This window comes from Zootoca vivipara, chromosome 14 (genome assembly GCF_965207765.1).
Source record: "Zootoca vivipara chromosome 14, rZooViv2.hap1.1, whole genome shotgun sequence".
NCBI lineage: Eukaryota > Metazoa > Chordata > Lepidosauria > Squamata > Lacertidae > Zootoca > Zootoca vivipara.
The window spans coordinates 34,883,012-34,907,454 of record NC_142597.1 but is presented as its reverse complement, the minus strand read 5'-3'; the positions used below and the strand labels follow the sequence as shown (position 1 = coordinate 34,907,454).

Here is a 24,443-nt window from a genome sequence, read left to right as displayed (position 1 = left end):
GAGAGAGAGAGAGAGAGGTGAAAAGCAACTACATCTGCAAAGACACACAGAACTAATGCACATACAGAAGGGAGAATACCATGGAGCAAAACTTTAACAGACAACACGCCACCTCCCCCAAATGGACAGCCCCACAAAATTGTTAAAGTTATCTTGTTTTCCAGAATCAAGATATACTTAAGTCGTTGGTTGCACTCGGCACTTACCAGGCTTGGGAATGAGTCCTTGGAAAGGCCTGGAAAACAAAATATGTATTAATAAATAAGTAAGCAATTATTACGATTATCATAATTGATTAGAGTATTTCCTTTCTTTAACTCCCCACCCTCACCCCCATTTCAGTCTTTGTTCTTTGTGGGTTATGGTGTGATTTATTTATCCTGTTTATAATAAGCAATTCCACCCCAAACTTACATTAATATTTAGTTATAGTGCCATGTACGTTTGGCAACAAAGAACTTTTGTTTATTTTTATAACGGGGGGGGGGGGGGGAGAGAAGAAGCATTTCCCATCATGTCTCATTCTGTATTTACACGAATCTAATGCGCACCTCAGTTTTCAAAACCCTGAGACCGAGAAAACTATTTGCTGGCAAATGTAAATGCGCCATCAAATCTAATGTGCATGCTAAATCACGACGTCATTTGGCCAAGAAAGGTGCGCATTAGGGTGATGACTTTTTCATTTTTTCCTCAAAAATTATTTTCTGTACCACAAATGGATGAACTTTTGCCTATTAATGACTAAAATGAGGTATATTCCATTGAAATGTTTTAAAAGGTTACGCACAAACCGCTTTAAATTTTTTTGTATGCCGTTTTACCATTTCATAAAATTGTATTAACAATTCTATATATATTTCGTATCAAATTTGGACACAACGCCACATTCCACAATGGGGAGTGTTCTTAGCAACACTGGATATACAAACGTCACACCTGCGCAAGGTAAAAGCCCCTTTTGGGGACCTCAAAACTCAGCCAGCAGGCCCTGCCGGGCATGCTGGGAAAAGAACCTACAGGAGAGGTAGCAAAACATCGTCCTCTAGCGGCGTCTATACTGTTACTGCAGCTAAAAAAAGCTTCCTTGTGTGTTTGAGGGCCCTATATAATGTTGTATATATGTGACTCTAAAGCTTGGGTTCAATTTTATATCTGCTTACAGTGACTTCAAAAATGGTCAAAAAACTGATAAATAAAAATTTTAAAATCATTTTGTGTGTGAGGTGTTTTTTTTTAATCGAATCTCTTTGAAAGTAAGATTTTATCTAATCTTTAATGAAAGCCCATCAAATTATGATACAGGGAAATGAGGTTGTAAAAAAGTCATCGCCCTAATGTGCACGCTAAATCGCGACGTCATTTGGCCAAGAATGGTGCGCATTACATTTGAGCAGCAGGTGGGAGAACCTTTCTGCACCTTCTTCACCTGCTAGGCCAGAAACCTTTGGAGGGGAAATGCACGACAGTGGTGGGCAAGGCCGACACATCCACGTTCTCACACATATACAAACCCATGTAAGCCTAGGACAGTGATGGCGAACCTATGACACGCGTGTCAGACATGACACGCAGAGCCCTCACTGCTGGCACGCACCCCATCGGCCCATTCGCGCTGTTGTTGTTGTTTCCTGCCCCGCCCCCCCCATTTGTTCTCCTGCTCCTCCTCACGCTACAGCTTGTCTCCGCTGTTAAAACCCGGATCCTTTTGTTGTTGTTGTTGTTGCTGGTAGCCAGAGATTGGTTTTTAACCCTTTCTGTGCTGGGTTTTATTGGCGCTTTCGCAGAGTATGTCAGTGCTGCGTGTTAGTTCCAGTGAAGGTATTATTCGTCATTTATTTCTGTTTTCTTTCCCCCCAAAAAGCGCAGCAACTTTTTCACACACCCCCAAAAGAAACCTCCAAAACTTTGGTCAGCAGCTCCCCCCAAAAAGCTCAACAACTCTGGGCGCTTTGTGATAAATAAGGGGTTTTTGGTTTGGTTTGGTTTGGTCAAATAATTAGTTTTTGGTTTATTAAATACAGTTATATATTACAATTATACATTTTTGTTATTTAAACTATAAATATTGCAAAATTATGGTTTTTTTCTTGAAGTGACACACCACCCGAGTTATGCTCGGTTTTTTTTTTTTGCAAATTTTGACACACCAAGCTCAAAAGGTTGCCCATCACTGGCCTAGGAAGAAACCCCAAGCGACTTGTTTTAGCAGAGAGTCATAAACGCAGGCCACAAGGCAGAAGGCCCACTGCTCCCTGCAGCACAAACCCACTTGCCCTCACAAAAGCGCAACCTGGGAAGGATCCCTGAGGAGGGAAATACCTTGTTACCGTGAACTTGATCTTGTCTGCCACGGCTAATATCCTCTCCAGGTTCTGGGAGCCGAAAGTGCAGGGCTTCCGGAAGGGGATCCCGGGGGGCAGCCCGTCGATGATCACAGAGCCCGGGTTGCTCTTGATGCGCTTGTATGGAACCTGGACAGGGTACTTGATGCCCAACGCCTCACCTGAAAGGCAAGGCAGGCAGGTGGCAGGTGGGCAGGACGGCACAGTGGTTATAGCACTTATTTTACCCCTCGACTTATTTTACCCCTTTTATCAAAATTTACACCCTTACAATATTATTTGGAATCCCCCCCCCCCAAATCTTACAAAAATTCCTTCTGGAAGATTCCTCAAGCCCAGTGTCATATGACGTGGACAAATTCTGCACTTTAGCTATTAAGAAACGTAAATCCCTTCTATTGAATGACACATTGCAAATTCCTTTTGTGTAATTGTTCTATTTCTGGTGATGTTATTGCTGATTTTCTTTCGTTTGAAATTATAATATTCTGTATTGCTGGCTTTTGCTGTAATAAAAATTGAACTTGAACTTGCACTGGGGTTGGAGACAGGCATGCCCAAGTTCTGCTCCGGCTTGGCCTTGATAAACGTGGAGTCCGGGTCGGTGACAACAGACAAACGCTGTTGGGGCCATGCTGCCTTGCCAGGATCAGACCCCATATGGAAATGTAAAAGGAAAGGAGGTACTTTTCTATCATATGTGGTGGACATGTGGGATGGTAAAAGTTTTCTGGGAAATGATATATAATGAGTTTAAGATAACTTTTGTTTAAAAAAACCACAGAGGCCTTTTTGTTGGGTATTACCGTGTTTCCCCCTTTTTAAGACGTAGTCATAAAGTAAGCCAGGGCAGCAATTTTAAGCATTTGAGAAATGTAAGACATACCCCGAAAATAAGACATGCCTTCCAGCTCGGGGCCTGGAACCGGCTGCTGCAGCACGGAGCACCCAGGCACTAGCGAAGCAGATCAACTGTAGCACGGGAATCAGCTGTTCCTGGCTCAGCTGTAGCGCGCGCCTAGGAGGAACTTCAGCGCTGAGGAGGGAAAATGGCGTTTAAAAACGCCGTTTGAAGTGATTTCAGCCTGCTGCCCCCCACCCGGAACCGGCTGCTGCAGTGCAGAGCACTCAGCAGCGCGGATGGAGCGCCCAGCAGCTCCGGGCGGCGGGGCGGCAGGCCTCCTTGGCAGGGCCAGGAAGAGACGCCGCTGGCTCGGGTGCTCCTGACCCCAGCCGCGTCGGTTTTCGCGGATTCAGCACTACCGGTACGGTAGCAACGCCGGCGGCAGCAGGAGGAGGAAGCAGCCTGTCAGGTTGGCGCCCAGCAGCGCTGCACAGAGCGCCCCGAGCCTCCAGGAGCGTTGCTGCTAGAGCGTTGCTCCTGGAGACTCAGGGCGCTCCGCGAGCCCCTGAGGCGGCTGCCGGCTCCCGCTCCGCCCCGCAGAGTCCCAAGTCAATGGGCCCTGACTAGAAGCAACAGGAGCGCTGGCTCCCTGCTTCGGCCAAAAGGCTTGGTCTCGCCACCGGCTCCTTCTCTGGCCATGCCGTGAGCTTCCCTTTTCGTAAACGCGCAACCAGGTGAAACCCGAGAGGGGCGCTGAGGCAGTTTCAATAAATGGAGTGGGCGGGCGGCGGCGGCGGGGGGGCGCAAAACTTTTGCTTGAAAGGCGGCTCCGGGCATCCGAGAGGCAGGCCTTGGTTTGGAGAACGAATCCAGGGCTGCGCAAGTGCGATCGGCCGACAGATCCACTAACGGTTCGCTCTTGTGTCCCTCCCCACTTGCCGTCCCGTTTCGGGTTGCCAAGGCAACTAACAACAAACACCGTGCTTTTCTCTTTTTTTTATAATCTATTTTTTATTAATTTTCCAATTAAAACACGATTATATCACATTCATTATTTCGAATTATACAAATACATATCAATTAAACCGAATATTATGCCAAATCATATAATATTTTCTGGAGTTCCCATGCTTCAAAAATTTGGGGATTCCTCGCACCCGTCTACTGCCGTCTTTTTCTAAAGTCCAAATCTTCTCTCAAAATCCAAAATAAGCCCGATCATTCCCCACCAGTCACTAAAATATTTTCTTCATTCATCCGATTTTTCCACAGCTGCTGAAATAAGTATCAAACGAGAGTTCACATATATTCTTTCTCCTGTGTGAGTTTTAATCGTCCTGCCCCCCCCCCATATATCTTCTGTCTGGAATGTCCTGTTGCGCCAGCCTTTCAACACGGAGCAGCGCCATCTTAAAAAGCTTAGATCACTTTCGTTTTCTTAAGCTTTTTATTTTTTAAACCACCGATCTTTGTAAAATTTACAGCTTTTTCAGGCAAAGAAACAGCAGTCACTTTATGCATAGACTCTTGATAAGTTTGTAGCTCTCCTTGCCCTGTAGCTGAACTTAGCTTCAGATCGCTGTTCAAATTCAAAGTGCGTCACAACCATAAATCCACTGAGCGCATTCCAGGGACTCCGACCATCCAGTTAAAGGGGGGCTTCTCTCTTCAGTAGTTTTCCAACTTCAAAGGATATGCTCAATAAAATAGTTTATAAAGTTCATTACTCACTCAGGTATTCTTTATCTCTCATTTGTTCCAAACAAACAAGGACGTCCCGTCCGGGAAGGTATGGAGTAACTCGTAGAGTATATGAAAAAAATAAAAAAGTTCGCTTCCCTTCTCGTTACGTCCCCATCAATCTTTCTTCCAGATAACATACAGCTTTGACTTCTCACCCTCAGCAGCACAAATTCCTTGGCAGTAAACAGAGCTTCTTCCCCTCCTTCCGAAGCATGTCCATGAATACGCCTAATTATCTTCTTTAATCATGGAGATCCCGCCATGCAGGTTAGCGTCCGGGAGTGCCGACATTTCATGAGTGCTCTCAGCCCAAGCCCCCCCCCCCACTCCTTAATCGGAGTGGGTTTGGGGGCATCGCGGGCCCGCGGGCCCTCTCCGTAACCCCCGGAGAGGTAGGGGGGTTGCCTTTAACTCCCCTGGCAACCGCCGAATTCCTCATGAAGGTCGGAGAGATGGAACAAGGGTCAGCCATTCCTGCAGGCGGAAGCGGAACTCACACCGTGCTTTTCTCTTGGTTCTCTCAGGCGAGTTGAGAAAAAGGGTCGAGAAGTGGGGTTTTGTTATCGCTCCCGCCGCTTCCTCTCCCGCTCCTCACAGTCAAATAGGCTTCTGGGCTTCGCTGCCGCCGCCGAGTACCCAAGCAGCTTGCCCCCTTTGCCATTTTAAAAACGTGTTTCCTTTCAGTTACCCTTGCGCCTTGCTTTGTTGCTTACGGTTGAAAACGCCACGTGGCTCAGGGCTGCTGGGTGCCGACCTGGCAGGCTGCCTCCTCCTTCTCCCGGAGGTGCCCAACAGCGCCACGCAGAGCGCCCCGAGCCTCCGGAAGCCAGCAGCAGCAATGCAGCAGGAGGAGGCAGGTGCCCAGAACCATGCGGTACTTATGGTAATAAACATTTTAGACACCCCCGAAAATAAGCCATAGGCTTATTTTCTTGAGTAAAATTAATATAAGACGGTGTCTTAAAATGTGGGAAACACGGTATAGGCGAGGAAGTACCAGGACCAGGACCAGGGCCTTCTCAGTACTGGCCCGGACCTGGTGGAACGCTCTGTCTCAGGAGACTAGGACCCTGCGGATTTGTCATCTTTTCGTAGGGCCTGCAAGACAGAGCTGTTCCGCTTGGCCTTTGGACTGACACAGTCCGACCCCGGGGTTACCCTCCCCTAAGGTTTTATCTTATAATGGTTTTGTCTTATTTGTAGATTTTCAATTTTAAAATTCTTTTATATTTGCGTTGATATTTTTGTTGTTAGCCGCCTTGAGTCCGGTCTTGACTGGGAAGGGTGCGGTATAATAATAATAATAATAATAATAATAATAATAATAATAATAATTATTATTATTATTATTATTATTATTATTATTAAAATAAAAGACTGTTTATGTATGCAATGACAGTGGCAAGAAGAATGCTTCTAGCCCAGAGATCGAAAGGAGGAGAAGTGCCGACCAGAGAAGACTGGCAGACTAAGCTGATGGAATATGCAGAAATGGCGAGACTGGCGGAAAAGATCAGAAAGCAGGAAGACTAAGTATTTTTTAAAGACTGGAATAACTTTTTAAAGTATCTGAAAGACCACTGCAGACAACTGAAATCATTGGCAGGAATACAATGACACTTGTGAAGTCAAACAAACTTTGGTTACTAGGATTTTATAACAGATGGATTGCAGTAAAAGATGCAGAAAATAGAAAAAAAAATTGTTAGAAATGGAACCCATGGAGGGAGGGAAGGAGGTCTGAAGGTTCGAAAGAACCTCTGCTTATTTTACTTTTTTGGAACGGTTATGTACAGGTGAAACTCGGAAAATTAGAATATCATCGAAAAGTGCATTTATTTCAGTAACGCGACTTAAAAGGTGAAACCAATATATGAGATAGATGCATGACATGCAAAGCATGATGTGTCAAACCTTTATTTGTTGTAATTGTAATTATTTGTCGTTAGGTGGGTCAATTATAAATTGAATGTAATTAATGAAATGTAATAGCGATGTTTATTTTTGTATTATTGTAGCTATTTGTTTTATTACTGTGGAATTTCCAAAAGAAAGCATTTGTGAAAACTAAAAGAAAAATAAAAAATAATAAGTTGCATTACTGAAATAAATGCACTTTTCGACGATATTCTAATTTTCAGAGTTTCACCTGTATAACTTTACGTAAAAGTAATAAAAAATTATTATCAGCCCCCATATGACCAGGAGACAGAGAACATCACAGAGGGGGAATACTGGGGACAGGAATCACCATGCCCTGAAGCAAAGCTCAGAAGACACCTCTGGACCAGAGACCTCTGCTGGAGGAGACCTCCAGGGCCTAGAACTAGCTCTACCACCACAGCCTTGGGAGGCTGCTCTCCTCTCCTCTCACCCTGCTGAGGACCACCTACAAACTTTGCAGCTCTCCCCGGAGACTCTTGCTTTGAGCAAGGTAGAATGTTTAGGATCTGATGAGCTGCACTCGAAGGTGCTAAAGGAGCCTGCAGGTACAATTTCAGAGCCTCTGTCTATAACCCTAGACAGATTCTTGGAGAACAGGTGAGGTTCCTGCAGACTGGAGGTGGGCAAACGTTGTCCCCACTTTCAAAAAACTGTAGGGAGAAGATCCAGGCAACTACCTATCTACCCCAGGGCCCCTTCCAACTCTACAATTCTATGGACCGCAAATGTCAAGATTAGCATCCAGCCAGATTACTCACCATACTTCTTATTGAACAGATCTTGAACCTGTTCCCTTAGTGTGTTTGCAATATCTATCCTTGAAAGCCGAGTGTCGTAATTTTCTGTGTGAGAGAGAGAGAGACAGAGAGAGAGAGAGGAAACTATCAGAAAGTTCTGCCTGTTAAGTTTTTTTTGGGGGGGGGGCACTAGACACAACAATGCTTAACTATAGTACACTTTTACAACAGGGAAAACCTGGATATAGGCTCAGCTCTGAAATAGCCGGTCCATTTTTTTAAAATGGGGGGCGGTGGGGAAGCATCCTAGAACTATGTCAAATGCCTGTTCCTTTTTCATACAATTCTGTTTACATTATTAGGGGGAAAGCTACCAACAAGGGCCATTTCAGCTGCAATCTCAATCATACTAATGTGAAGTAATGTGCCACTCAAATCAATGGGGCTTACTTCTGAGTAGACAGTAGAAGGATAGGGCCGTTTGTCTGAGACCCAATAAACACTGGTATTCTGAAAGTCGGTATTAAACAGATTTTAAAACACACACACACACACACACACACACACAGAGAGAGAGAGAGAGAGAGAGAGAGAGAGATGGGAGCTTACATGCAAAAATCAGATCAAATCCCAACTAAAGCAATAGAATGCAATCGAGTCAAGAAGGCTAGACAAGAAATCTCTTCCTTGCAATCTAGTTTTCTATATGCAGGGATTTCTTAACTGCAGGGGCACCATCTACAGGGGGCCAGCCCCCCCATATTTTCAAGACAGGGGCCGCCCCCCCAAAGGACAAACCAGGATAAAGTTGCTTGGCCATACCACGTCCTTTTGAAGATGGCCAGGGTACTGTAGGGCAAAGCAACTTCACCCCACACATCTCTTTGAGGTGGGTGGTTAATGGCGGGCCAGGTGGGGGGGCGTCGCGCATGTGATGTCATGCACATGTGACGGGCCCCCCCAACGTTAGGCGCAACTCAGCTCCTACGCTCAACTGTTAACACATATCTTGAACTGAAATATTATATACGGGTGGGACTGGCAACAAAATGTTGCAGCACAGAGTTCTCCTCTTCAGGGTTCATGGCGGCCAGATGTATTCTAGGATACTCCAATCCATTCCACCCTCGTACCCAGTTTTCAGTTGTTGCCCTTGTTTTGCCCTGCAACAAGAAGCTTGGCTTCTACACACACATACATACCTCTCTCGATCTTCCATCCAGGCAACAGAAAGGCATTGTTAAGAGTTCAAAGACAGAGCTCAGAGAGGCAAAATCACTTGAGAAGGGGACAGAGCAGTGCTAATGTAGCAGCAACCCTATGCGCAGTTCCTTGGGAGAAAGTCTCTGCAAACCCACAGCAGGAGTGGGCAATGTGTTAAGGCACCCAACTGAACGCCAAATCGGACATGACATTACCGGAGCCAAGTTGCCCTGGGATGTCAACAGTAAAATAAATAAGCACCACATAATTTGGGATATCAGATGGATTGTCGTTATTTCTTCTTTTCTCACCTTGAAATCCTGGTCTTTTCACCGGTTCTTCTACAAGACGTTCACTAGAGTCTCTCTCGCTGGCTGCCAACAGAAGAGGCACCAAGGATCTTATTTATTTGTCTTAACTTCAAAGTCTGTTCTGAGGACTCTCCGCATCACACATCCTCTTCCACATTTAAAGCAGCATCTAGCTATTCCCCTCTTCAGCATCCAACCCCACGACGTCCCACAGAGTAGGCTGTTTCTGACCCAATTCTACCCACTGAAATCATCTGGGCTTAAGTTGGGCCACACCCTACATTTAACGCGGTGTCATGCCACTTTAAACACTCATGGCTTCTCTCAAAGGATTCTGGGAAGTTTACTTTGGCAAGGGTGCTGGGAGTTACTAGGGAGCCCGTCAAGAGAGTTCTGATTCCCAGAATTCCCTGGGAATTCAGCACTCCTTGAATTGTAGCTCTGTAAGGGCCACACCCTTAACAAACCTCAGCTTCCAGGATACTTTGGGCGGAAGCCACGACTGTTTGAAGTGGCATCATAGTGCTTTAAATGTTTAGATGGGGGCTTATCATGCCTATTCGTTGCAGAGGTTCTACACTGGATATGGCCCCACGAGTTCTATTTTGAGCTCTTAGGGCTAACAGTATGTCCCAAGCTAAACTGGCCTGTTCCAAAAATGGATTACCTCTTTTGTTAGGTGATCCTAAGGCTCAGGACTGTAACACTGCTTATTCACACATGCATGCAAGAGCTTCCTTGCCCCCAAAAGCTTACAATCTAAATGTAAATAAGGAGAGACAATGCAAGAGAGCAGACCCTCCACGTGTCCCTATTTTCCAGGGACTGTCCTGGATTTACAGAAGCTGTCCTGGATAGCTGAGGCAACCCAGTAAGATGTGTGGGGCATAAATATGATGATGATGATGATGATGATGATGATGATGATGATGATGATGATGATTGAATAGCCACAGACTGCTCGTTGACTGCTGATGGTCCACATGACTCAGTTCAGGAACCCATGGGTTCATTAATCAAATCACTGGAAATAAATGTGCTTTACCTATTGTTCCTGGGCTATCAGAAACTGTCTCCTTCACTGCTTCTGTAAGAAGTTCTGGCCTGAAAGAGAAATTTGCAATAATAATAATAATAATAATAATAATAATAATAATAATAATAATAAGGAAACACAGAAAGCTGCCTTCTCTTGGTGGGACATGGTTGGGCCGAAGCGAGAGGAAGGCTTTGAACTTACTTCTTGATAACAAACCGGATACTGCTGCTCGCCTGGAGGATCTTTTTCAGTTTCGCAATCCCGAAACAGTTTGGTCGCCTGAGCAAGATCCCATCTGGCAAGCCCACGACAAAGAGATCTTCCGGGTACATCAGGAACTTGGAATACGGGACTTTGACAGGCTCAGAAATTCCTATGGCTTTAGCTGCAAGCGCAAGAAACACAACTTCAGAAAGGATCTTTGGCCTGAGCCCCTGTATATTAAAGGTCATTTGTCAAGATATCGAAACATCACTGAGAATGTTAAAATGCTTGCTGCTGCCAACATGGTATTACCTCAAAAAGGATACAGTCATACCTCGGGTTGCGTCCGTGGCAGGTTGCGTTTTTCTGGGTTGCGAACGCGGCGGACCCAAAAGTGTTTACTTCTGGTTTCCGCCGTGCGTGCATGCGCAGAAGCTTTCTGCGCGATTCACACATGCGCAGAAGCGCTCTATCACGCCTTTGTGCATGCGTGAAAGCGCCGCTCTGGTTGCAGACATTTTGGGGTGCGAACGGCACTCTGGAACAGATCAGGTCCGCAACCCGAGGTACCACTGCATTGCTGAATAGGAAATGATTTAGGAAAAGGTTGCCTCTCCCCATAAAAAACAACCCGGACACTGTGTTAATCCTATGAGGCCCTTTGTGTGCCTCTTCCACGAGCTCTAGAGGGTGGCAACACAAGAAGGGGCTTTTTTGCAGTGGCTCCCCATTTGTAAAATGATCTCCCCGGGGAGGTTTGCCTGGTTCCTTCATTATACATCTTGAGGCGCCAGGTGAAAGCACTCCTCTTCAACCAGGCCTCTGGCTGATTAATATTCTACAGCCTTTTAAATGTGTTTGTGGGAGGGGGGTGTTATTCTTTGATTTTAACTTCCTAATATGTGCTTTTATGGAGAGACTATTTTTTATCTTCTGACCTGCCCTGAGATCTTCACATGAAGGGGGGGGGGGAAATAGCTGTCCTGCCTAGGAAGTTCTAGAGAAGGTGTGAGAAACCCAGAGCCCTCCAGATGTGTGAAGGTTAAGGGCAGATCCAGGTTCCAAAAAACACACTTAAAAGGAAGAAGCCAAGTATCTCACCATATCTAGCGTTGAACAAAATTTCTACTTGTTTCCTCAAGTGACTTAAAACGTCACTGACGCCATCTGGAAAAAAACACACAACAAACTCAGGGATTAACGGCAATAAGATTCACATATGTGTGTGTGTGTGTGTTATCTTGGCATCCTCAAAGAAAAAGATTCCAGGCCAACTCATAAACAAAGGACTAAAATGCAAATCAAAGCAAGGAATAAAGCAACAGCAAAAATCACAAGCAAGCAAAGCACTGATTAAAATTGAGATGGTTGACACGTCTGGGGAAATGCAAAAGAATAAGGCTCGAGGCCACAAGTAGGAGAGGGAGAGGAATTGGGCAGGTCAGTGTCGTACAGATGAACCGACCTGCCCACCCCTCATTAAAAGGACTTCCCTATTAGACTCCAGGACTGGAGAGACTATTCCTTTAGTGAGGAAACAACACCACAAAGGGCCTCCACACCTACCATCTGCCTCATCTGAGATGATGGGGGGGGGTGCGGTGAAGCGCCTATGAAAGCCATCTTCAGGTACCTGCAGGCCTACACTGGAGGCGGTGACCCATCAGGTATCCAGGCAACGGGCCAAACTCACCTTTGCCCTCCATCTGCTTCTCATTATGTTGTAAATCACTGCTGGGCCCTTTATCTGAAACCAGAGAGGAGACGGGCATTTAGCAGGAAACTAAACAAACTAAACAGCGGGTGGCGCTGTGGGTTAAACCACAGAGCCTAGGGCTTGCCGATCAGAAGGCTGGCGGTTCGAATCCCGCGACGGGGTGAGCTCCCGTTGCTCGGTCCCTGCTCCTGCCCACCTAGCAGTTCGAAAGCACGTCAAAGTACAAGTAGATAAATAGGTACCGCTACAGCGGGAAGGTAAACGGTGTTTCCGTGTGCTGCTCTGGTTCGCCAGAAGCGGCTTAGTCATGCTGGCCACATGACCTGGAAGCTGTACACCGGCTCCCTCGGCCAGTAAAGCAAGATGAGCACCACAACCCCAGAGTCGGTCACGACTGGACCTAATGGTCAGGGGTCCCTTTACCTTTTAAACATCCTAGCTGAGGACTGTAACCTGAAAAATGCATTATATTAAGGGAAATTGCTGGCAAAAAAAAATGTGTAGATTAGTCCAGCCTTCACGCAAATGTGTTTATTAGGAGAAATTTGCACCAAAATGCTGGCGAATCTTCACGAGGCTTTAAAAAAAATACACTCTTTCAAATTGCTGCAGAAGTGTGGAGAACTGAATTTCAGTTGACGAAAATGAGAAACCGAGAGAAGTGAAGATGGCAGACCCTTCTGTCTTGGCTCTGGAGCCATTTCCTGGCCAACCTCTCCTCTCTGCCACTGGCCCCCACTTGCCTCCCCCCCCCCGCAGTCCGCCATTTTGGTGATGCCAATGACGTGGCAGCGCCACCATTACCTCAGCCCCTGACCCCCTCTTAGCTCTCCCCACATTCACACCATATATTTGAAGCACTATGACAACACTTAAAACCGTCATGGTTTCCACCAGAGAATTCTGGGAGCCGTCATTTGTTGAGGGTGCTGTTAGGTGACCTTCTTGTTCCCCTCACAAAGCTACAATTCCCTTCGGGGTGGTTTAACAACCAATCCCTTTTTTCCAAGGGAACTCCTTGCTCTGTGAGGGGAACAGGGGCTTCCTAAACAACTCTCAGACACCCTCAATTTTTTGAGCCTACAGCTCCCAGAATTCTCTGGGCCGTAACCCAGCAGGCTGAAAACTGTTCCCAAATCGACACTGCCCATCTAAGAAGCAATCTTAATCCTGCCGGCATTGTCGGGAGCTTTTATCAAGTCTACCTGGAACGGTGATTTGAATGATGTCCACTTCGTCCGGTTCTATCTTGATGCGTTTTATGCTTCCCAGTTCTCCTGAAGTACCTTGTCAAGGAAGATGGAAACAGGAATGAAGAGGGGCGACGACAAATCACCACTGACTGGTAGAAGCTTTCCAGGGTTCAAGGCCGGAGTCTTTCCCAGCATTGAACCTGGGACCTTCTGCACTCAAAGCAGCTGCTCTCCCGCTGAGGCACAGCCTTCCTTAAGCTACCTGCCTTATGTTAACTTAGGTTATTGGTCCCTCTACCTCAGCATTGTCTACATTAGCTGCCAGTCAGAACAGGAAGCACTGGGCTAGATGGACAATGTCCTGGCATTTATTCATTTGGAAATACACTCCTCATGTACTTCCAGTGTCAAGGGCCTTCTGGTGGTTCCCTTGCTGTGCGAAGCCAAGTTACAGGGAACCAGGCAGAGGGCCTTCTCCGTAGTGGCACCCGCCCTGTGGAACACCCTCCCACCAGATGTCAAAGAGAAAAACAACTACCAGACTTTTAGGAGACATCTGGAGGCAGCCCTGTTTAGCGAAGCTTTTAATGTTTAATAGATTATTGTATTTTCATGTTCTGTTGGAAGCCACCTAGAGTGGCTGGGAATAAATAAATAAATAAATAAATAATAATAATTGCAACTGTTCTGGATTCAGCATCGCTAGTTGTCATGATCCCAGAATCCAGCAGTGGCAAGAATAGGGGATTCATGCGAATTAGACTCTACGCTTCATTTAATGCAGAAGCAGAGAGCTTGACTATAGCTGTACTGAAATCCTTTTCATCCCTAACCACCGAGTGTGCTGACTGGGGCAGTGGACAGTTGGAGTCCAACAACATTCCTGTGTTGCAGGGGGTGGACTAGAAGGACCCCCCCAGGCTCCCTTCCAATTCTACAACAACAAAAGAGCTACAGGTTCTGCCCTCTCCCGTGAGCCCCCAAATCTACATAGAATTGTAGAGTTGGAAGGGACCACGAGGGTCCTCTAGTCCAACCCTCTGCAATGAAAGAATCTTTTTGCCCAAAGTGGGGCTCGAACCTTTGACCCTGAAATCCAGAGTCTTATGCTTTTACCGACCGAGCTGCTGCTTCACTACTTCAAGCAGTGTGTTGAAATGACACGATGTGGTAGTTCTGGAGTCCCCTAAGGTAGGGCTTGGGAATCTCCAGCCCATGGGTCTAACAAGGCCTGTTCATGCTCTGTATTTGGTCCGTGAGGCCATTTCAGCCAAGCTACACCCACGTGATTTGCACCTAGCATCATACAGTCAAAAAGGGGGGTTTTGCAGGCATTTCCCCATCAGCTGAGCAGAGCATCGTGTACAGGGCTCTTGCAAGACGACAATCCTCCTGCTTTCACACAGCTTCGCAAGACCTGAGAATCACACTCCCTTTTCCCGTTTCTAATTGAGAGAGCAGTGGCTTTTTGCAGCTTACCTGGTTCACATTCTCCAGAAATGGGGCACTTTTCAGATCTGGCAAAAGAAAGCAATCGTGGTTAAATTTCATTTATATCAAGTGCTTGATGGGGCGGGCGGGGCGGGGGGGGGGAGAGAGTTACAATGTGCTGTACAACCAAACAGGTACAGCCCACAAAAAAAGAGGCAATTCCATAGATTCATTTTTTTAAAAAAATGTACAATGTTTGAGCTTTTTTCACCCTTAGGAGCAAACACGGTATCATTCTGCATAAATGAGGGTCTGTATTAGAGTTGCCATATTTCAAAAAGTGAAAATCCGGACACTTTTTTTTTTTTTTTTGCCAAAGTTGTTACAGAATCTATATAAAAAAGAGGAAATTTGCCAGAATCTAGACTTCCAAAATGTCCGGATTTTGCCGGACATTTCAGCGATTTCCACCTGGACACTGCTTCCAAATGCTGTATTCTGGCTATGTATGAAAATTCCGGTCATATGGCATAGTCTTTATGGAAGCAGGTGGTCTTTCAGTTATTTGGGAACGTAGTTTTTTAAATCTTGCATTTATCTTGCATTTTAATACTCTGAACCTGTCCTGAGATCTACAGATGAAGGGCGATATACAAATTTAATAACTAACTAACTAACTAAAATGAATAAATAGTCATTTAGGGCTTTACATTTCAGGGCGAGACCTAAAATTAAGCAAACTGGCAGCCAGATATTGTTCTTGTTCTTGTTGTTGTTGTTGTTAATTAAATTTGTATACCGCCCTATACCTGCAGGCGGTTCACAAGATACATTCTCAATACAAAAACACAAAATACATACCGTAATCAAAATATAAACAGAAACAGGCAAATACCCCCCCAAAAAAACATCAAAACAGTGAAAAATAATTTTTAAAAACTTAAAAACACAATTAAAAAGCAGTTGAAAAGAATGTTAACAGTAATCTCTGCTTGGCGGCAGCAGTTCTTTTGTAGTCTGTCAGGCCCCACCCTAGGCCTGGCGGAGAGAGACAGGAGCAGGACCCTCAGACTTTCAGCAGATTTTCCTTTCTTGCTGGGCTGTGTTGGATTCAACTCACAGGTTGCGATCATATGCCCTCTTACACAGAGGAAAACCCCATTGTGTTTAATGTTACTCACTGCTGAGCAGACATGCATAGGACTGCTCTGTTACCACTGCTCAGTTTACCTTCATAATTCACCAAAAGTCCACCATCACAGACAAATCAGATTACACTCTTAAATGGCACGGGGTGCTGCTCAATGTTGGACCGAGTCCCAACCCATCAGATTCCAGCGCTCCATTGATTCATAAGCTTATTATCTGTCTTGCTGCCTTCCCTGCCTCTGGCATGACTTGTGGATTTAATCACACATGCTGCATGGCAGATCCTTAAGAACCAGCCTGAGATCGGCAGAACGTAAGAACGGCACGGCGGGACCAGGCCAAAGGCTCATCTAATTTGGCATCCTGTTTTTACAGTGGCCAGACAGATGCCTCAATGTGAAACCCAAAAGCAGGACATGAACACAACAGCTCATGATTCCCAGCAACATAAGGCATAATAAGAATACAGCCGTTACGGCTAGCAGCCACAGATAGCCTCGCCCTCCGTGAATTTGCCAAATCCTCTTTTAAAGCCGCCCAGACTGGCGGCCGTCCCTGCCTCCTGTGGGAGGGAGTTCCATAGTTTAAACAGCGCGTGAAGAAATAATTTCTATCGTCTGCCCTGAATCTCCAACCATACAGCTTCATTGGATGTCCCCAAGTTCTAGGCAGGGAGAAAAAACCATCGAAAAATCTCCTCTAAATAATTAAATGTAGAGCAGGTGGTCTCTCAGGAATCAATTTGGGGACTCCAAAATAGGTTTTGGGGTGGTGATGGGCAAGGACGGAAGGACACCCTAATCACGGCAGAAGCTTCCTTTCTTTTCTCTGTTTTTTTTTCAATGGTTTCGAAGTCACTGGCCTGGGGCGGCGGCCATGTTTTCCTCCTGTCTTGTAGTGGCATTCCAGAGAGAAAACATGCTGGCCGGAGCAAATTAAAGACAATACACTAAGACACCAGGCTTCCCCAACCTGGCGCCTTCTAGATGTTGCAAGACTACAACTCCCATCATCCCTGACCATATGGTTATGCTGGCTGGGGCTGATGGGAGTTGCAATTCAACAACATCTGGAGGAGGGCGCAAGGTTGGTGATGACTATAATATAGCAGCTGGGCCAGGAACTGGGAACCTTGGGTTTTTGAGGAAGTGCTGTGAATTTCTGCCATCAAGGAGGGGGTTTAACTAGAGGACCTTGCAGGACCCTCCAACTCTATGATTTGATACGGGCTTACCTATGACTGGCCTGTGAAGTTCCTGCTACATCAAGAAACGCCATTCTGTGCGGGTCAGGAGAGATTTCCCCAGAAGGGCTGGATGGCTCTATCTTGGTTGAATCTTTGGTAAATTTACTTCCTGTTTGCAAGGAAGGAAGAACAAACAGATATTTTCCAGGCGCAGAGTTTTGAAGCAATAATTACCCATGGCCAGGCACAACCTCTCCCTGTCTCTTCCTAGTAAGCCTGCCATTCATACAAGATTGGTTTAATAGCTAGGGGGGGGGAGGGATATTTCGAATTGCTATGACTTTATTGAATTGCATTAATCACTTTGGTGAACCTGTTGCTGTTTGCTTTATTTATATGTTCTTGTGTGTGCTTGTTTGGAGGTTCCAGCAGGGGGGCGCAGCTATCGTATACCCTCGACCGAAGAACGGTACACTCCTTCTATCTGGGATGGTCGTCCTCTTCCACCGAGCGCGCAGCTTCGGGAGGGACGCACATGGGGCGGTGAGGGAGGAAGGGGACACCCGCCTAGCCAGCCAGATCGGCCGAATCAACCCTGGCGATCAATGGGGTGACAGATGTCGCAGCCTGATCGTTTACAGTGGCAGCTGTAAACAAAATTTGCTCCCCTATATTCTTAATAATCCCAGCCCAACGTAGAGTTAATAATCCCAGCCCAACGTAGAGCTTTGATGTTGGCCCGCCTGAATGTTTTTCCCTCGGCATTTGTCAGGGGAAGATATCAAAACATTCCTAGAAACAAGAGATTCTGCAGATGTTCTATGAATGTCCCGGACACTGTGGAGCATATTCTCTTTCATTGTCCATTGTACAGTATGCTCCGTCAATGTGCGCTGTCCCCTCTTTTGGGTGGTCTGGAACCCCAGCAAGGTGAAAGTGTGGGATTCTGCCTGTCTGACATTGACCAAAGGGTAACGGCGGGGGTAGCCGAGTTTTTAAAAGCAGTCCTCCAAGGAGCAGGTTAACAGGGAAAACCCCAGGTTCTACATATATTTATACAATCAGACTATGTAGCCAACGGCTGCCTACTTTATATATATTTCAAGGCTCTTATATGTGATTTTCTCTTTTATGGTTTTACAGTGGAACCTTGGTTTACGAACACCTCGGTTTACGAATTTTCGGTTTACGAACGCTGCGGACCCATCTGGAACGGATTAATTCACTTTCCATTACTTTCAATGGGAAAGTTCGCTTCAGTTTATGAACACTTCAGTTTAAGTACTCCGTGGACCGTCTGGAACAGATTAATCCACTTTCCATTACTTTCAATGTAACTGAAGTTCGCTTCAGTTTATGAACGCTTCAGTTTATGAACAGACTTCCGGAACCAATTGTGTTTATAAACCGAGGTACCACTGTATTTGTAAAATGCCTAACAAAGGTTTGATAAGTAGTTATTGTGTGTGATAGCACAGTGATGATAATGTTTGTTGTTTTTTGAAGCTTTTGTGATCATTGTGAGCCGCCTTTGTTGTTGGAAAAGCAAAATAGAAATATCAAATCAAAAGCTATGTGGGAAAGAGATTTGGGCATCAAATGCCCCAATATGGAGGGAAAGGTCCAAATTCTTCCCAGCAGATTTGGGAAGGTAAACTGCCTAAATGCTGAGCATATTCTGGTCACCTCCCAAAACTACCAGAAACTTGTGACTTGCCTCGGAAATGGGACACTGTGGCAATGCGGTTGGTCAGCTTTTAAGGCAGGTTTGGGGGAACATTGGCCCTCCAAGTGTTGCTAAGATACAACTCCCATCAGCCCCATAAAGTATGGCCAATGGCCAGGGATGGTGGCAGTCATAGTTGAGAAACAACTGGAGGGCCACCCGTCCCCAGTCAGCAAGGCCAATACCCGTGTTTCTCCGAAAATAAGACACCGTCTTATATTAATTTTTCCTCAAAAACACACACACTATGGCTTATTTTCAGGGGATGTCTTATTTTTTTCCTCCTCCTGCCACGGCTGGCATTGCTGCTGCGCCTATCACTATGTCTTATTTTCGGGGTATGCTTAAAAATCCTGCTACGGCTTATTTTATGGTTACGTCTTGTTTTCGGAGAAACAGGGTAGTTATGGAGAATGGGAGCTGTAGTCCAACAGCATCTGGAGGGCAAGAGGTTCCCAGTCTCCGCCAGGTAGATGCCTTTCCTATCCTTACCGAGAGATGCTAGGGACTGAGTCTGGGACTGTCTGGAGACAAAGCATGTGCTCTACCCACTGAGCTACCACCCCTTCCCCAAAATGAAAGACTATGCCCATTGCCCAACGTACCTGTAAAGATCCTTTCATCAAACATCCTGTAAAAGGAAAGGCAACGATTTAGGAGGAGAAGGAGGAGGAGGAGGGAAAGGAGGAGGGTAAAGATAATTCAAGATTTCATTTAGGATCTTCAACTGGTGGGTTGTGCTCTGGAGCCTTAGGCGGGTCTCCACAACGGCCATTTTATTGGCTTGATACAATTTATATACCGCTCTTGATTCTTTTTAGTACACCGCTTTGGGATTTTCATGACAAAGTAAAATGTTTAAATGATCAATAAAAGATGGTTAAAAGCAGATTTTTTAACACACACACACACCCCATGCAGAACTAATTAAAAACAAGAATAAGCTAAATCAGATTATTGCCACCACCTTTACCACATTAGTAACCATATAGCGGGGGTGAGGAACCAATATTGGCAGTAGAATTTTAAAGGAAAGCACATTGAAGTTTGGATTATCTGCACCCTGACTTGACGCCAGCCAGTGCGGCAGAGCGGTTAGAGCAGGGGTCCCCAGACTACGGCCCCCGGGCCGGATGCGGCCCAATTAGCCTCCCAATCCGGCCCGCGATGACCCCCACCTCCCGCTGCCGCCGCCTGCTCTTACGGCGGGCGGCACGGCGGCGATCTTCAAAATCGGCAAAAAATCGCCGAAAATCCTTTGTGCGCATGCGTATGGGCCTCTCCCGACCCAGAAGAGGTCATTTCCAATGCACTTCCGGGTCGGGGGAGGCCCATACGCATGCGCACAAGCGATTTTCGGCGATTTTTTTCCGACCGTGTGCGTGTGCGCATGCGCACGGGCGCGCACTCCCCCGCCCTCCGGCCCGCTGCGCGCGCACTCCCCTACTCTCCGGCCCGCCGCGCGGTCGGCGCAGCGGGCACCGGCCCGAAGCCCGGTAAGTCTGGGGACCCCTGGGTTAGAGTGTCGGACTAGGACCTGGGAGACGCCAGGGTTCAAATCCCTGTTTGGCCACAAACGGTGTGACTTTGGCCCAGTCACCGCCTCTCTGCCTAACCTACCTCACAGGGTTGCTGTGAGGATGAATGAAATGAGGAGGGGTGGAACCATGGCCTCCTGGGAGGAAAGGTGGGGTGTGAATAAAATAAACAAAAGTATGCATGCAATTAGGGAAAACAATGGTCTGTATCCAACTAAGTTTCCCTCAGAACAGATCCACGGGAATGAACGGGTTTAAGTTGGTAATGTTCATGAACTTCAGTGGGTGTACTTCAGAGCCGTCCCATCCATGATGCAGGGGGAGGCAGCTGCCTCAGGTGGTAGAAACGGAAGAGGCGGTACCCATGCAAGCGCCCAGACTTCCCGCCTCCCTGTTGCCGCAGAAGCACCCCACTGTTGGGTGGTTTATGGTTTAAAATATTTCACCTCCTGAATACGTTTTTCAACTCTATTGTCTATTTAGTAGTCTTGCACTCCACCTGGAAATGTTTCCATGACGAATGGTATACAAATATTTTAAAATGGAGGAGAAACAGCAATTTTGGGGAAAGAAGAACCTCTCTCTCACAAAGCTTGCTTTTGAGTCACGCAGAGTCAAGCCCACCTCTCGGTTCTCTGCAGTCCCCCCTGCTCACGAGCCTCTCAAAACGATCACATACCTTTTGATGACGAAGTGGATGTTGTGCCTCTCTTCCAATATCCGCTTGAGTTTGGGGACGCCGTACGTGCAGGGCCGTTTGAACGGGATTTTGTCAGGGATGCCGATGATTTCTACCGCTTCCGGGTCGCAAGCAATTTTCCGGTACGGGACAGGGACCATGTGATCGAGCCCCAAGGCTTCAGCTGAAAGTGACAGAACATTTAACCTTTAAAGGGTAAGAGCAGACAGGACACTCTTAACAGCAGACACTGCTAAACTGGGTCCGCCACTGGCATAAACCCAGTTTCGCGACCCAGTTTTCCCTGCAGGGAAAGTTTTTTGAAAGTTAAATGCTGCTTTGCCCTTTCAGTAAGTCCTGGCCATGTTTCAAACATGTCGCATTGGCATGATAACAGAGAAATAATAATAATAATAATAATAATAATAATAATAATAATAATAATAATATATTATTTATACCCCACCCATCTGGCCGGGTTCCCCCAGCCACTCTGGGCGGCTTCCAACAAAATATTAAAATACAGAAATCCACCAAACATTAAAAGCTTCCCTAAACAGGGCTGTCTTGAGATGCCTTCTAAAGGTCTGGTAATTGTTGTTCTCTTTGACCTCTGGTGGGAGGGCATTCCACAGGGTGGGTGCCACTACCGAGAAGGCCCTCTGCCTGGTTCCCTGTAACCTGGCTTCTCGTAGCGAGGGAGCCGCCAGAAGGCCCTCGGTGCTGGACCTCAGTGTCCAGGCAGAGCGAAAGCTGGAATATAATGTCCTGTGCTCAGAAACTAAGGTGCCCAACAGAATGCCATGAGTTCAATAATTACTCTGAAGTGCTATACAAATTATTATCATCATCCATTAATTTATGGCCACCCTTTTCAGTTCAATGGCAGCCAATATGGTAAAGTGGCAAATCACATTCTCAGTGAAAATACTGGAAGTGGAAAATTGCTCAGTGGGCTCCTGAAGGCAATGCAATGCCCGTGGACAGCTTCTTGGGGACCAGAATACTAACTGCACACATCCAGACTCATAAAGTCAGCAATTTATATAGTATCAGTTGAAAGATCCTAGCAAGATACTGGCATAAGGCAGCCTTCCCAAACTTGGTCCCCTCTGTCAGTGTTTCTCAAACTTGGTTCCCCAACTGTTGTTGGGACTACATATCCCATCGCCCCTGCCCGCTGTTCCTGCTAGCTAGGAATGATGGAAGTTGTAGTCCAACAGCAGCTGCAGACTCAAGTTTGAGAAACACCAGTCACCCATTGGGGACTCCAACTCCCACCTGTCTCAGCCAGCTTACCCAATGGCAAGGGATGATGGGAGTTGTAGTTCAAAGGGCACCTAGAAGGCACCAGGCCGAAAAAAATTATGTATTTTATTTATTCCATATAATTCATAAACCGGTTGGCTGTTTTTTTTAAATCAGAACACTTCAAAGATAGGAGATGGCTTTTCTGTGGCTGCTGACCCATCGGAAGCCAGAGGACCCCATTTAGGCCAACTGCACATTTACTGACTCGATACAAACGAGTTAAAAAAACACCCCACCCCAGTAACATTTGCATTAATTAGAAGCCGTGGGCCTGGAAAATGCCATGCCAAGAAAGCGATTAAGTGAAGGGACACATAGCATATGGTGTCTGATGCTGCGTCAGAGAATAAGAAAAAGAAAAGGGGGAAAAACACCAGGGAAAAAAGTCCAGAAAATCTCTCCATAATAATATGCGCGCCATAAGCACCGCAGATGAAAAACAAGCACTTCACATCCACTCACCATATCTGCTGTTGAACAGAATTTGCACACATTCCCTCAGGGTGTTGATATCCTCGGTTTCTTTTATAAAACTGTCCCATTTATCTAGCAAAAGCAAAACAAGAAGTTTCCATATGGCATCTCTCGGCACAGAGGCTCCCCATCCCTCTCACTCTGCCCTCAGGAACAAGGTTTTTGTGGTTCCTTCCCCCCCCCCTCTGAGAACAAGCCTGAGCTTGAGGGGGAGCAGGAGGTTCCTACTGCGCCAGCTGCACTGGGTTCGAATCCTGGGTGCTGCTAGACGGTTTCCCTTAGGCAAACCCTGCAGCTGGCAAATGGAGACAGTGACTGTAAACCACCCAACATAAGAACGAGAGGAGCAACCGGCTGCTGGATCAGGGCAAAGGCCTAGCTAGCCCAGCACCCTGAGCCCCAACGAGATGCCTCTTCTGGGAAGCGCATAACCAGAGCATGGACACAGCTATGCTCTCCCCAGCAACTGGCTTCCAACCTCCATTCATTTATTTACTTAAAGCCATTTCTATTATGGCTTCATACGTAAAGAAATATCTCTCAGCAGTGTGCAGAAAACCAAACGAACAACCGATGTTACAAAAACACACAACAAACCCAGTCGTTTTTATTTATTGTATATTATTGCTTAACACCCCACCTTCCCTCCAAGAAGCTCAAGGTGGCATACGTGGTTCTTCTCCATTTTTCTCCTCACAACAACCCTGTGAGGTAGGTTAGGCGGATTGTGACTGGCCCCAAATCACCCAGTGAATCCCATGGTTGAGTGGGTCACGAATTCTGTGCCAGTAAGCCCCTGACCATCAGGTCCAGTCGTGTCCGACTCAGGGACTCAGGAAGTTTATTCGGCTTTATGCCCATCATAAAACACAACACAACAAAATAAATCAAATAAAACAGCGGACTCGTTCAAGCCACAAATAATAAAACACAATTCACAGCTCACAAGGACAAATATTAACTATTAAAAAGAACAGTTTAAGATAATGATTAAAAATTTAGGCACTACGCTAAAATCAATATCAGATGTCATTATAGAAAATTCTTATAACTATAAATAATCTGCTAACATTCCATTCCGTCTCTTGTACGAGAGGACGGCTGTTAGGAATTTAGCAACCTGTAGAGTAATATTAGGATCCACATCTTGAAGAACCCAGGCAAGCTGTAGGTCAACTGGTTTGTCAGCCATAGGGTGGATTATGGAATTTAGTATACTAGCACAAGCCGAACTGTACATAGGGCAGATAAACATAACATGATGTAGAGTTTCAGATGTTTTAATTTCACAAGGACACATTGAAGAGACTTGGCCCTGAGTAAATCTATGTCTCAGCACGTTTGTTGGAAAAACATTAAACCTAGCTTTAATGAAGGCATATCGGTGAGACGCGGCCGTAAGCGATGTTAAATAGGATGGAGCACGGTAGATAGGGGTTATGCCGAAATTTAACGGCGAGCATACTCCACCACCAGCTAAGAAATTTTGGTATAGCTCCGCATCATCCAGCCTTTGATTTATACACCTTTTTGCCGCATTTAGATCCAGTTTGAGCAATTCAGTGGGCGAGATCTCATAGGACAGCAATTTGGCATGGATTTTTCCTGACCACAAATTTGTGAAGTCATCCCGCCACATGCATTGAATGAGATAGTGGTTCGGGAGTTT

General features: G+C 46.1%; 1 protein-coding gene across 3 annotated transcripts in view; it reads right to left on the bottom strand.

Moving 5' to 3' along the window:
• GTF2IRD1 (GTF2I repeat domain containing 1) overlaps nucleotides 1–24,443 on the bottom strand; it is a 106,515-nt gene that overhangs the window by 20,463 nt on the left and 61,609 nt on the right. For all 3 annotated transcript variants that reach the window (XM_060268566.2, XM_060268568.2, XM_088658251.1), the window contains 14 exons: nucleotides 22,763–22,846; nucleotides 20,990–21,173; nucleotides 19,378–19,403; nucleotides 17,095–17,215; nucleotides 14,760–14,797; nucleotides 13,293–13,373; nucleotides 12,064–12,117; nucleotides 11,472–11,537; nucleotides 10,368–10,551; nucleotides 10,173–10,231; nucleotides 9,128–9,190; nucleotides 7,635–7,718; nucleotides 2,323–2,506; nucleotides 207–235 (listed from right to left, as the gene is read on the bottom strand). In XM_060268566.2, coding sequence (XP_060124549.2) covers nucleotides 207–235; nucleotides 2,323–2,506; nucleotides 7,635–7,718; nucleotides 9,128–9,190; nucleotides 10,173–10,231; nucleotides 10,368–10,551; nucleotides 11,472–11,537; nucleotides 12,064–12,117; nucleotides 13,293–13,373; nucleotides 14,760–14,797; nucleotides 17,095–17,215; nucleotides 19,378–19,403; nucleotides 20,990–21,173; nucleotides 22,763–22,846 — 1,257 coding nt within the window. The remainder of the gene's footprint in view (nucleotides 1–206; nucleotides 236–2,322; nucleotides 2,507–7,634; nucleotides 7,719–9,127; nucleotides 9,191–10,172; nucleotides 10,232–10,367; nucleotides 10,552–11,471; nucleotides 11,538–12,063; nucleotides 12,118–13,292; nucleotides 13,374–14,759; nucleotides 14,798–17,094; nucleotides 17,216–19,377; nucleotides 19,404–20,989; nucleotides 21,174–22,762; nucleotides 22,847–24,443) is intronic.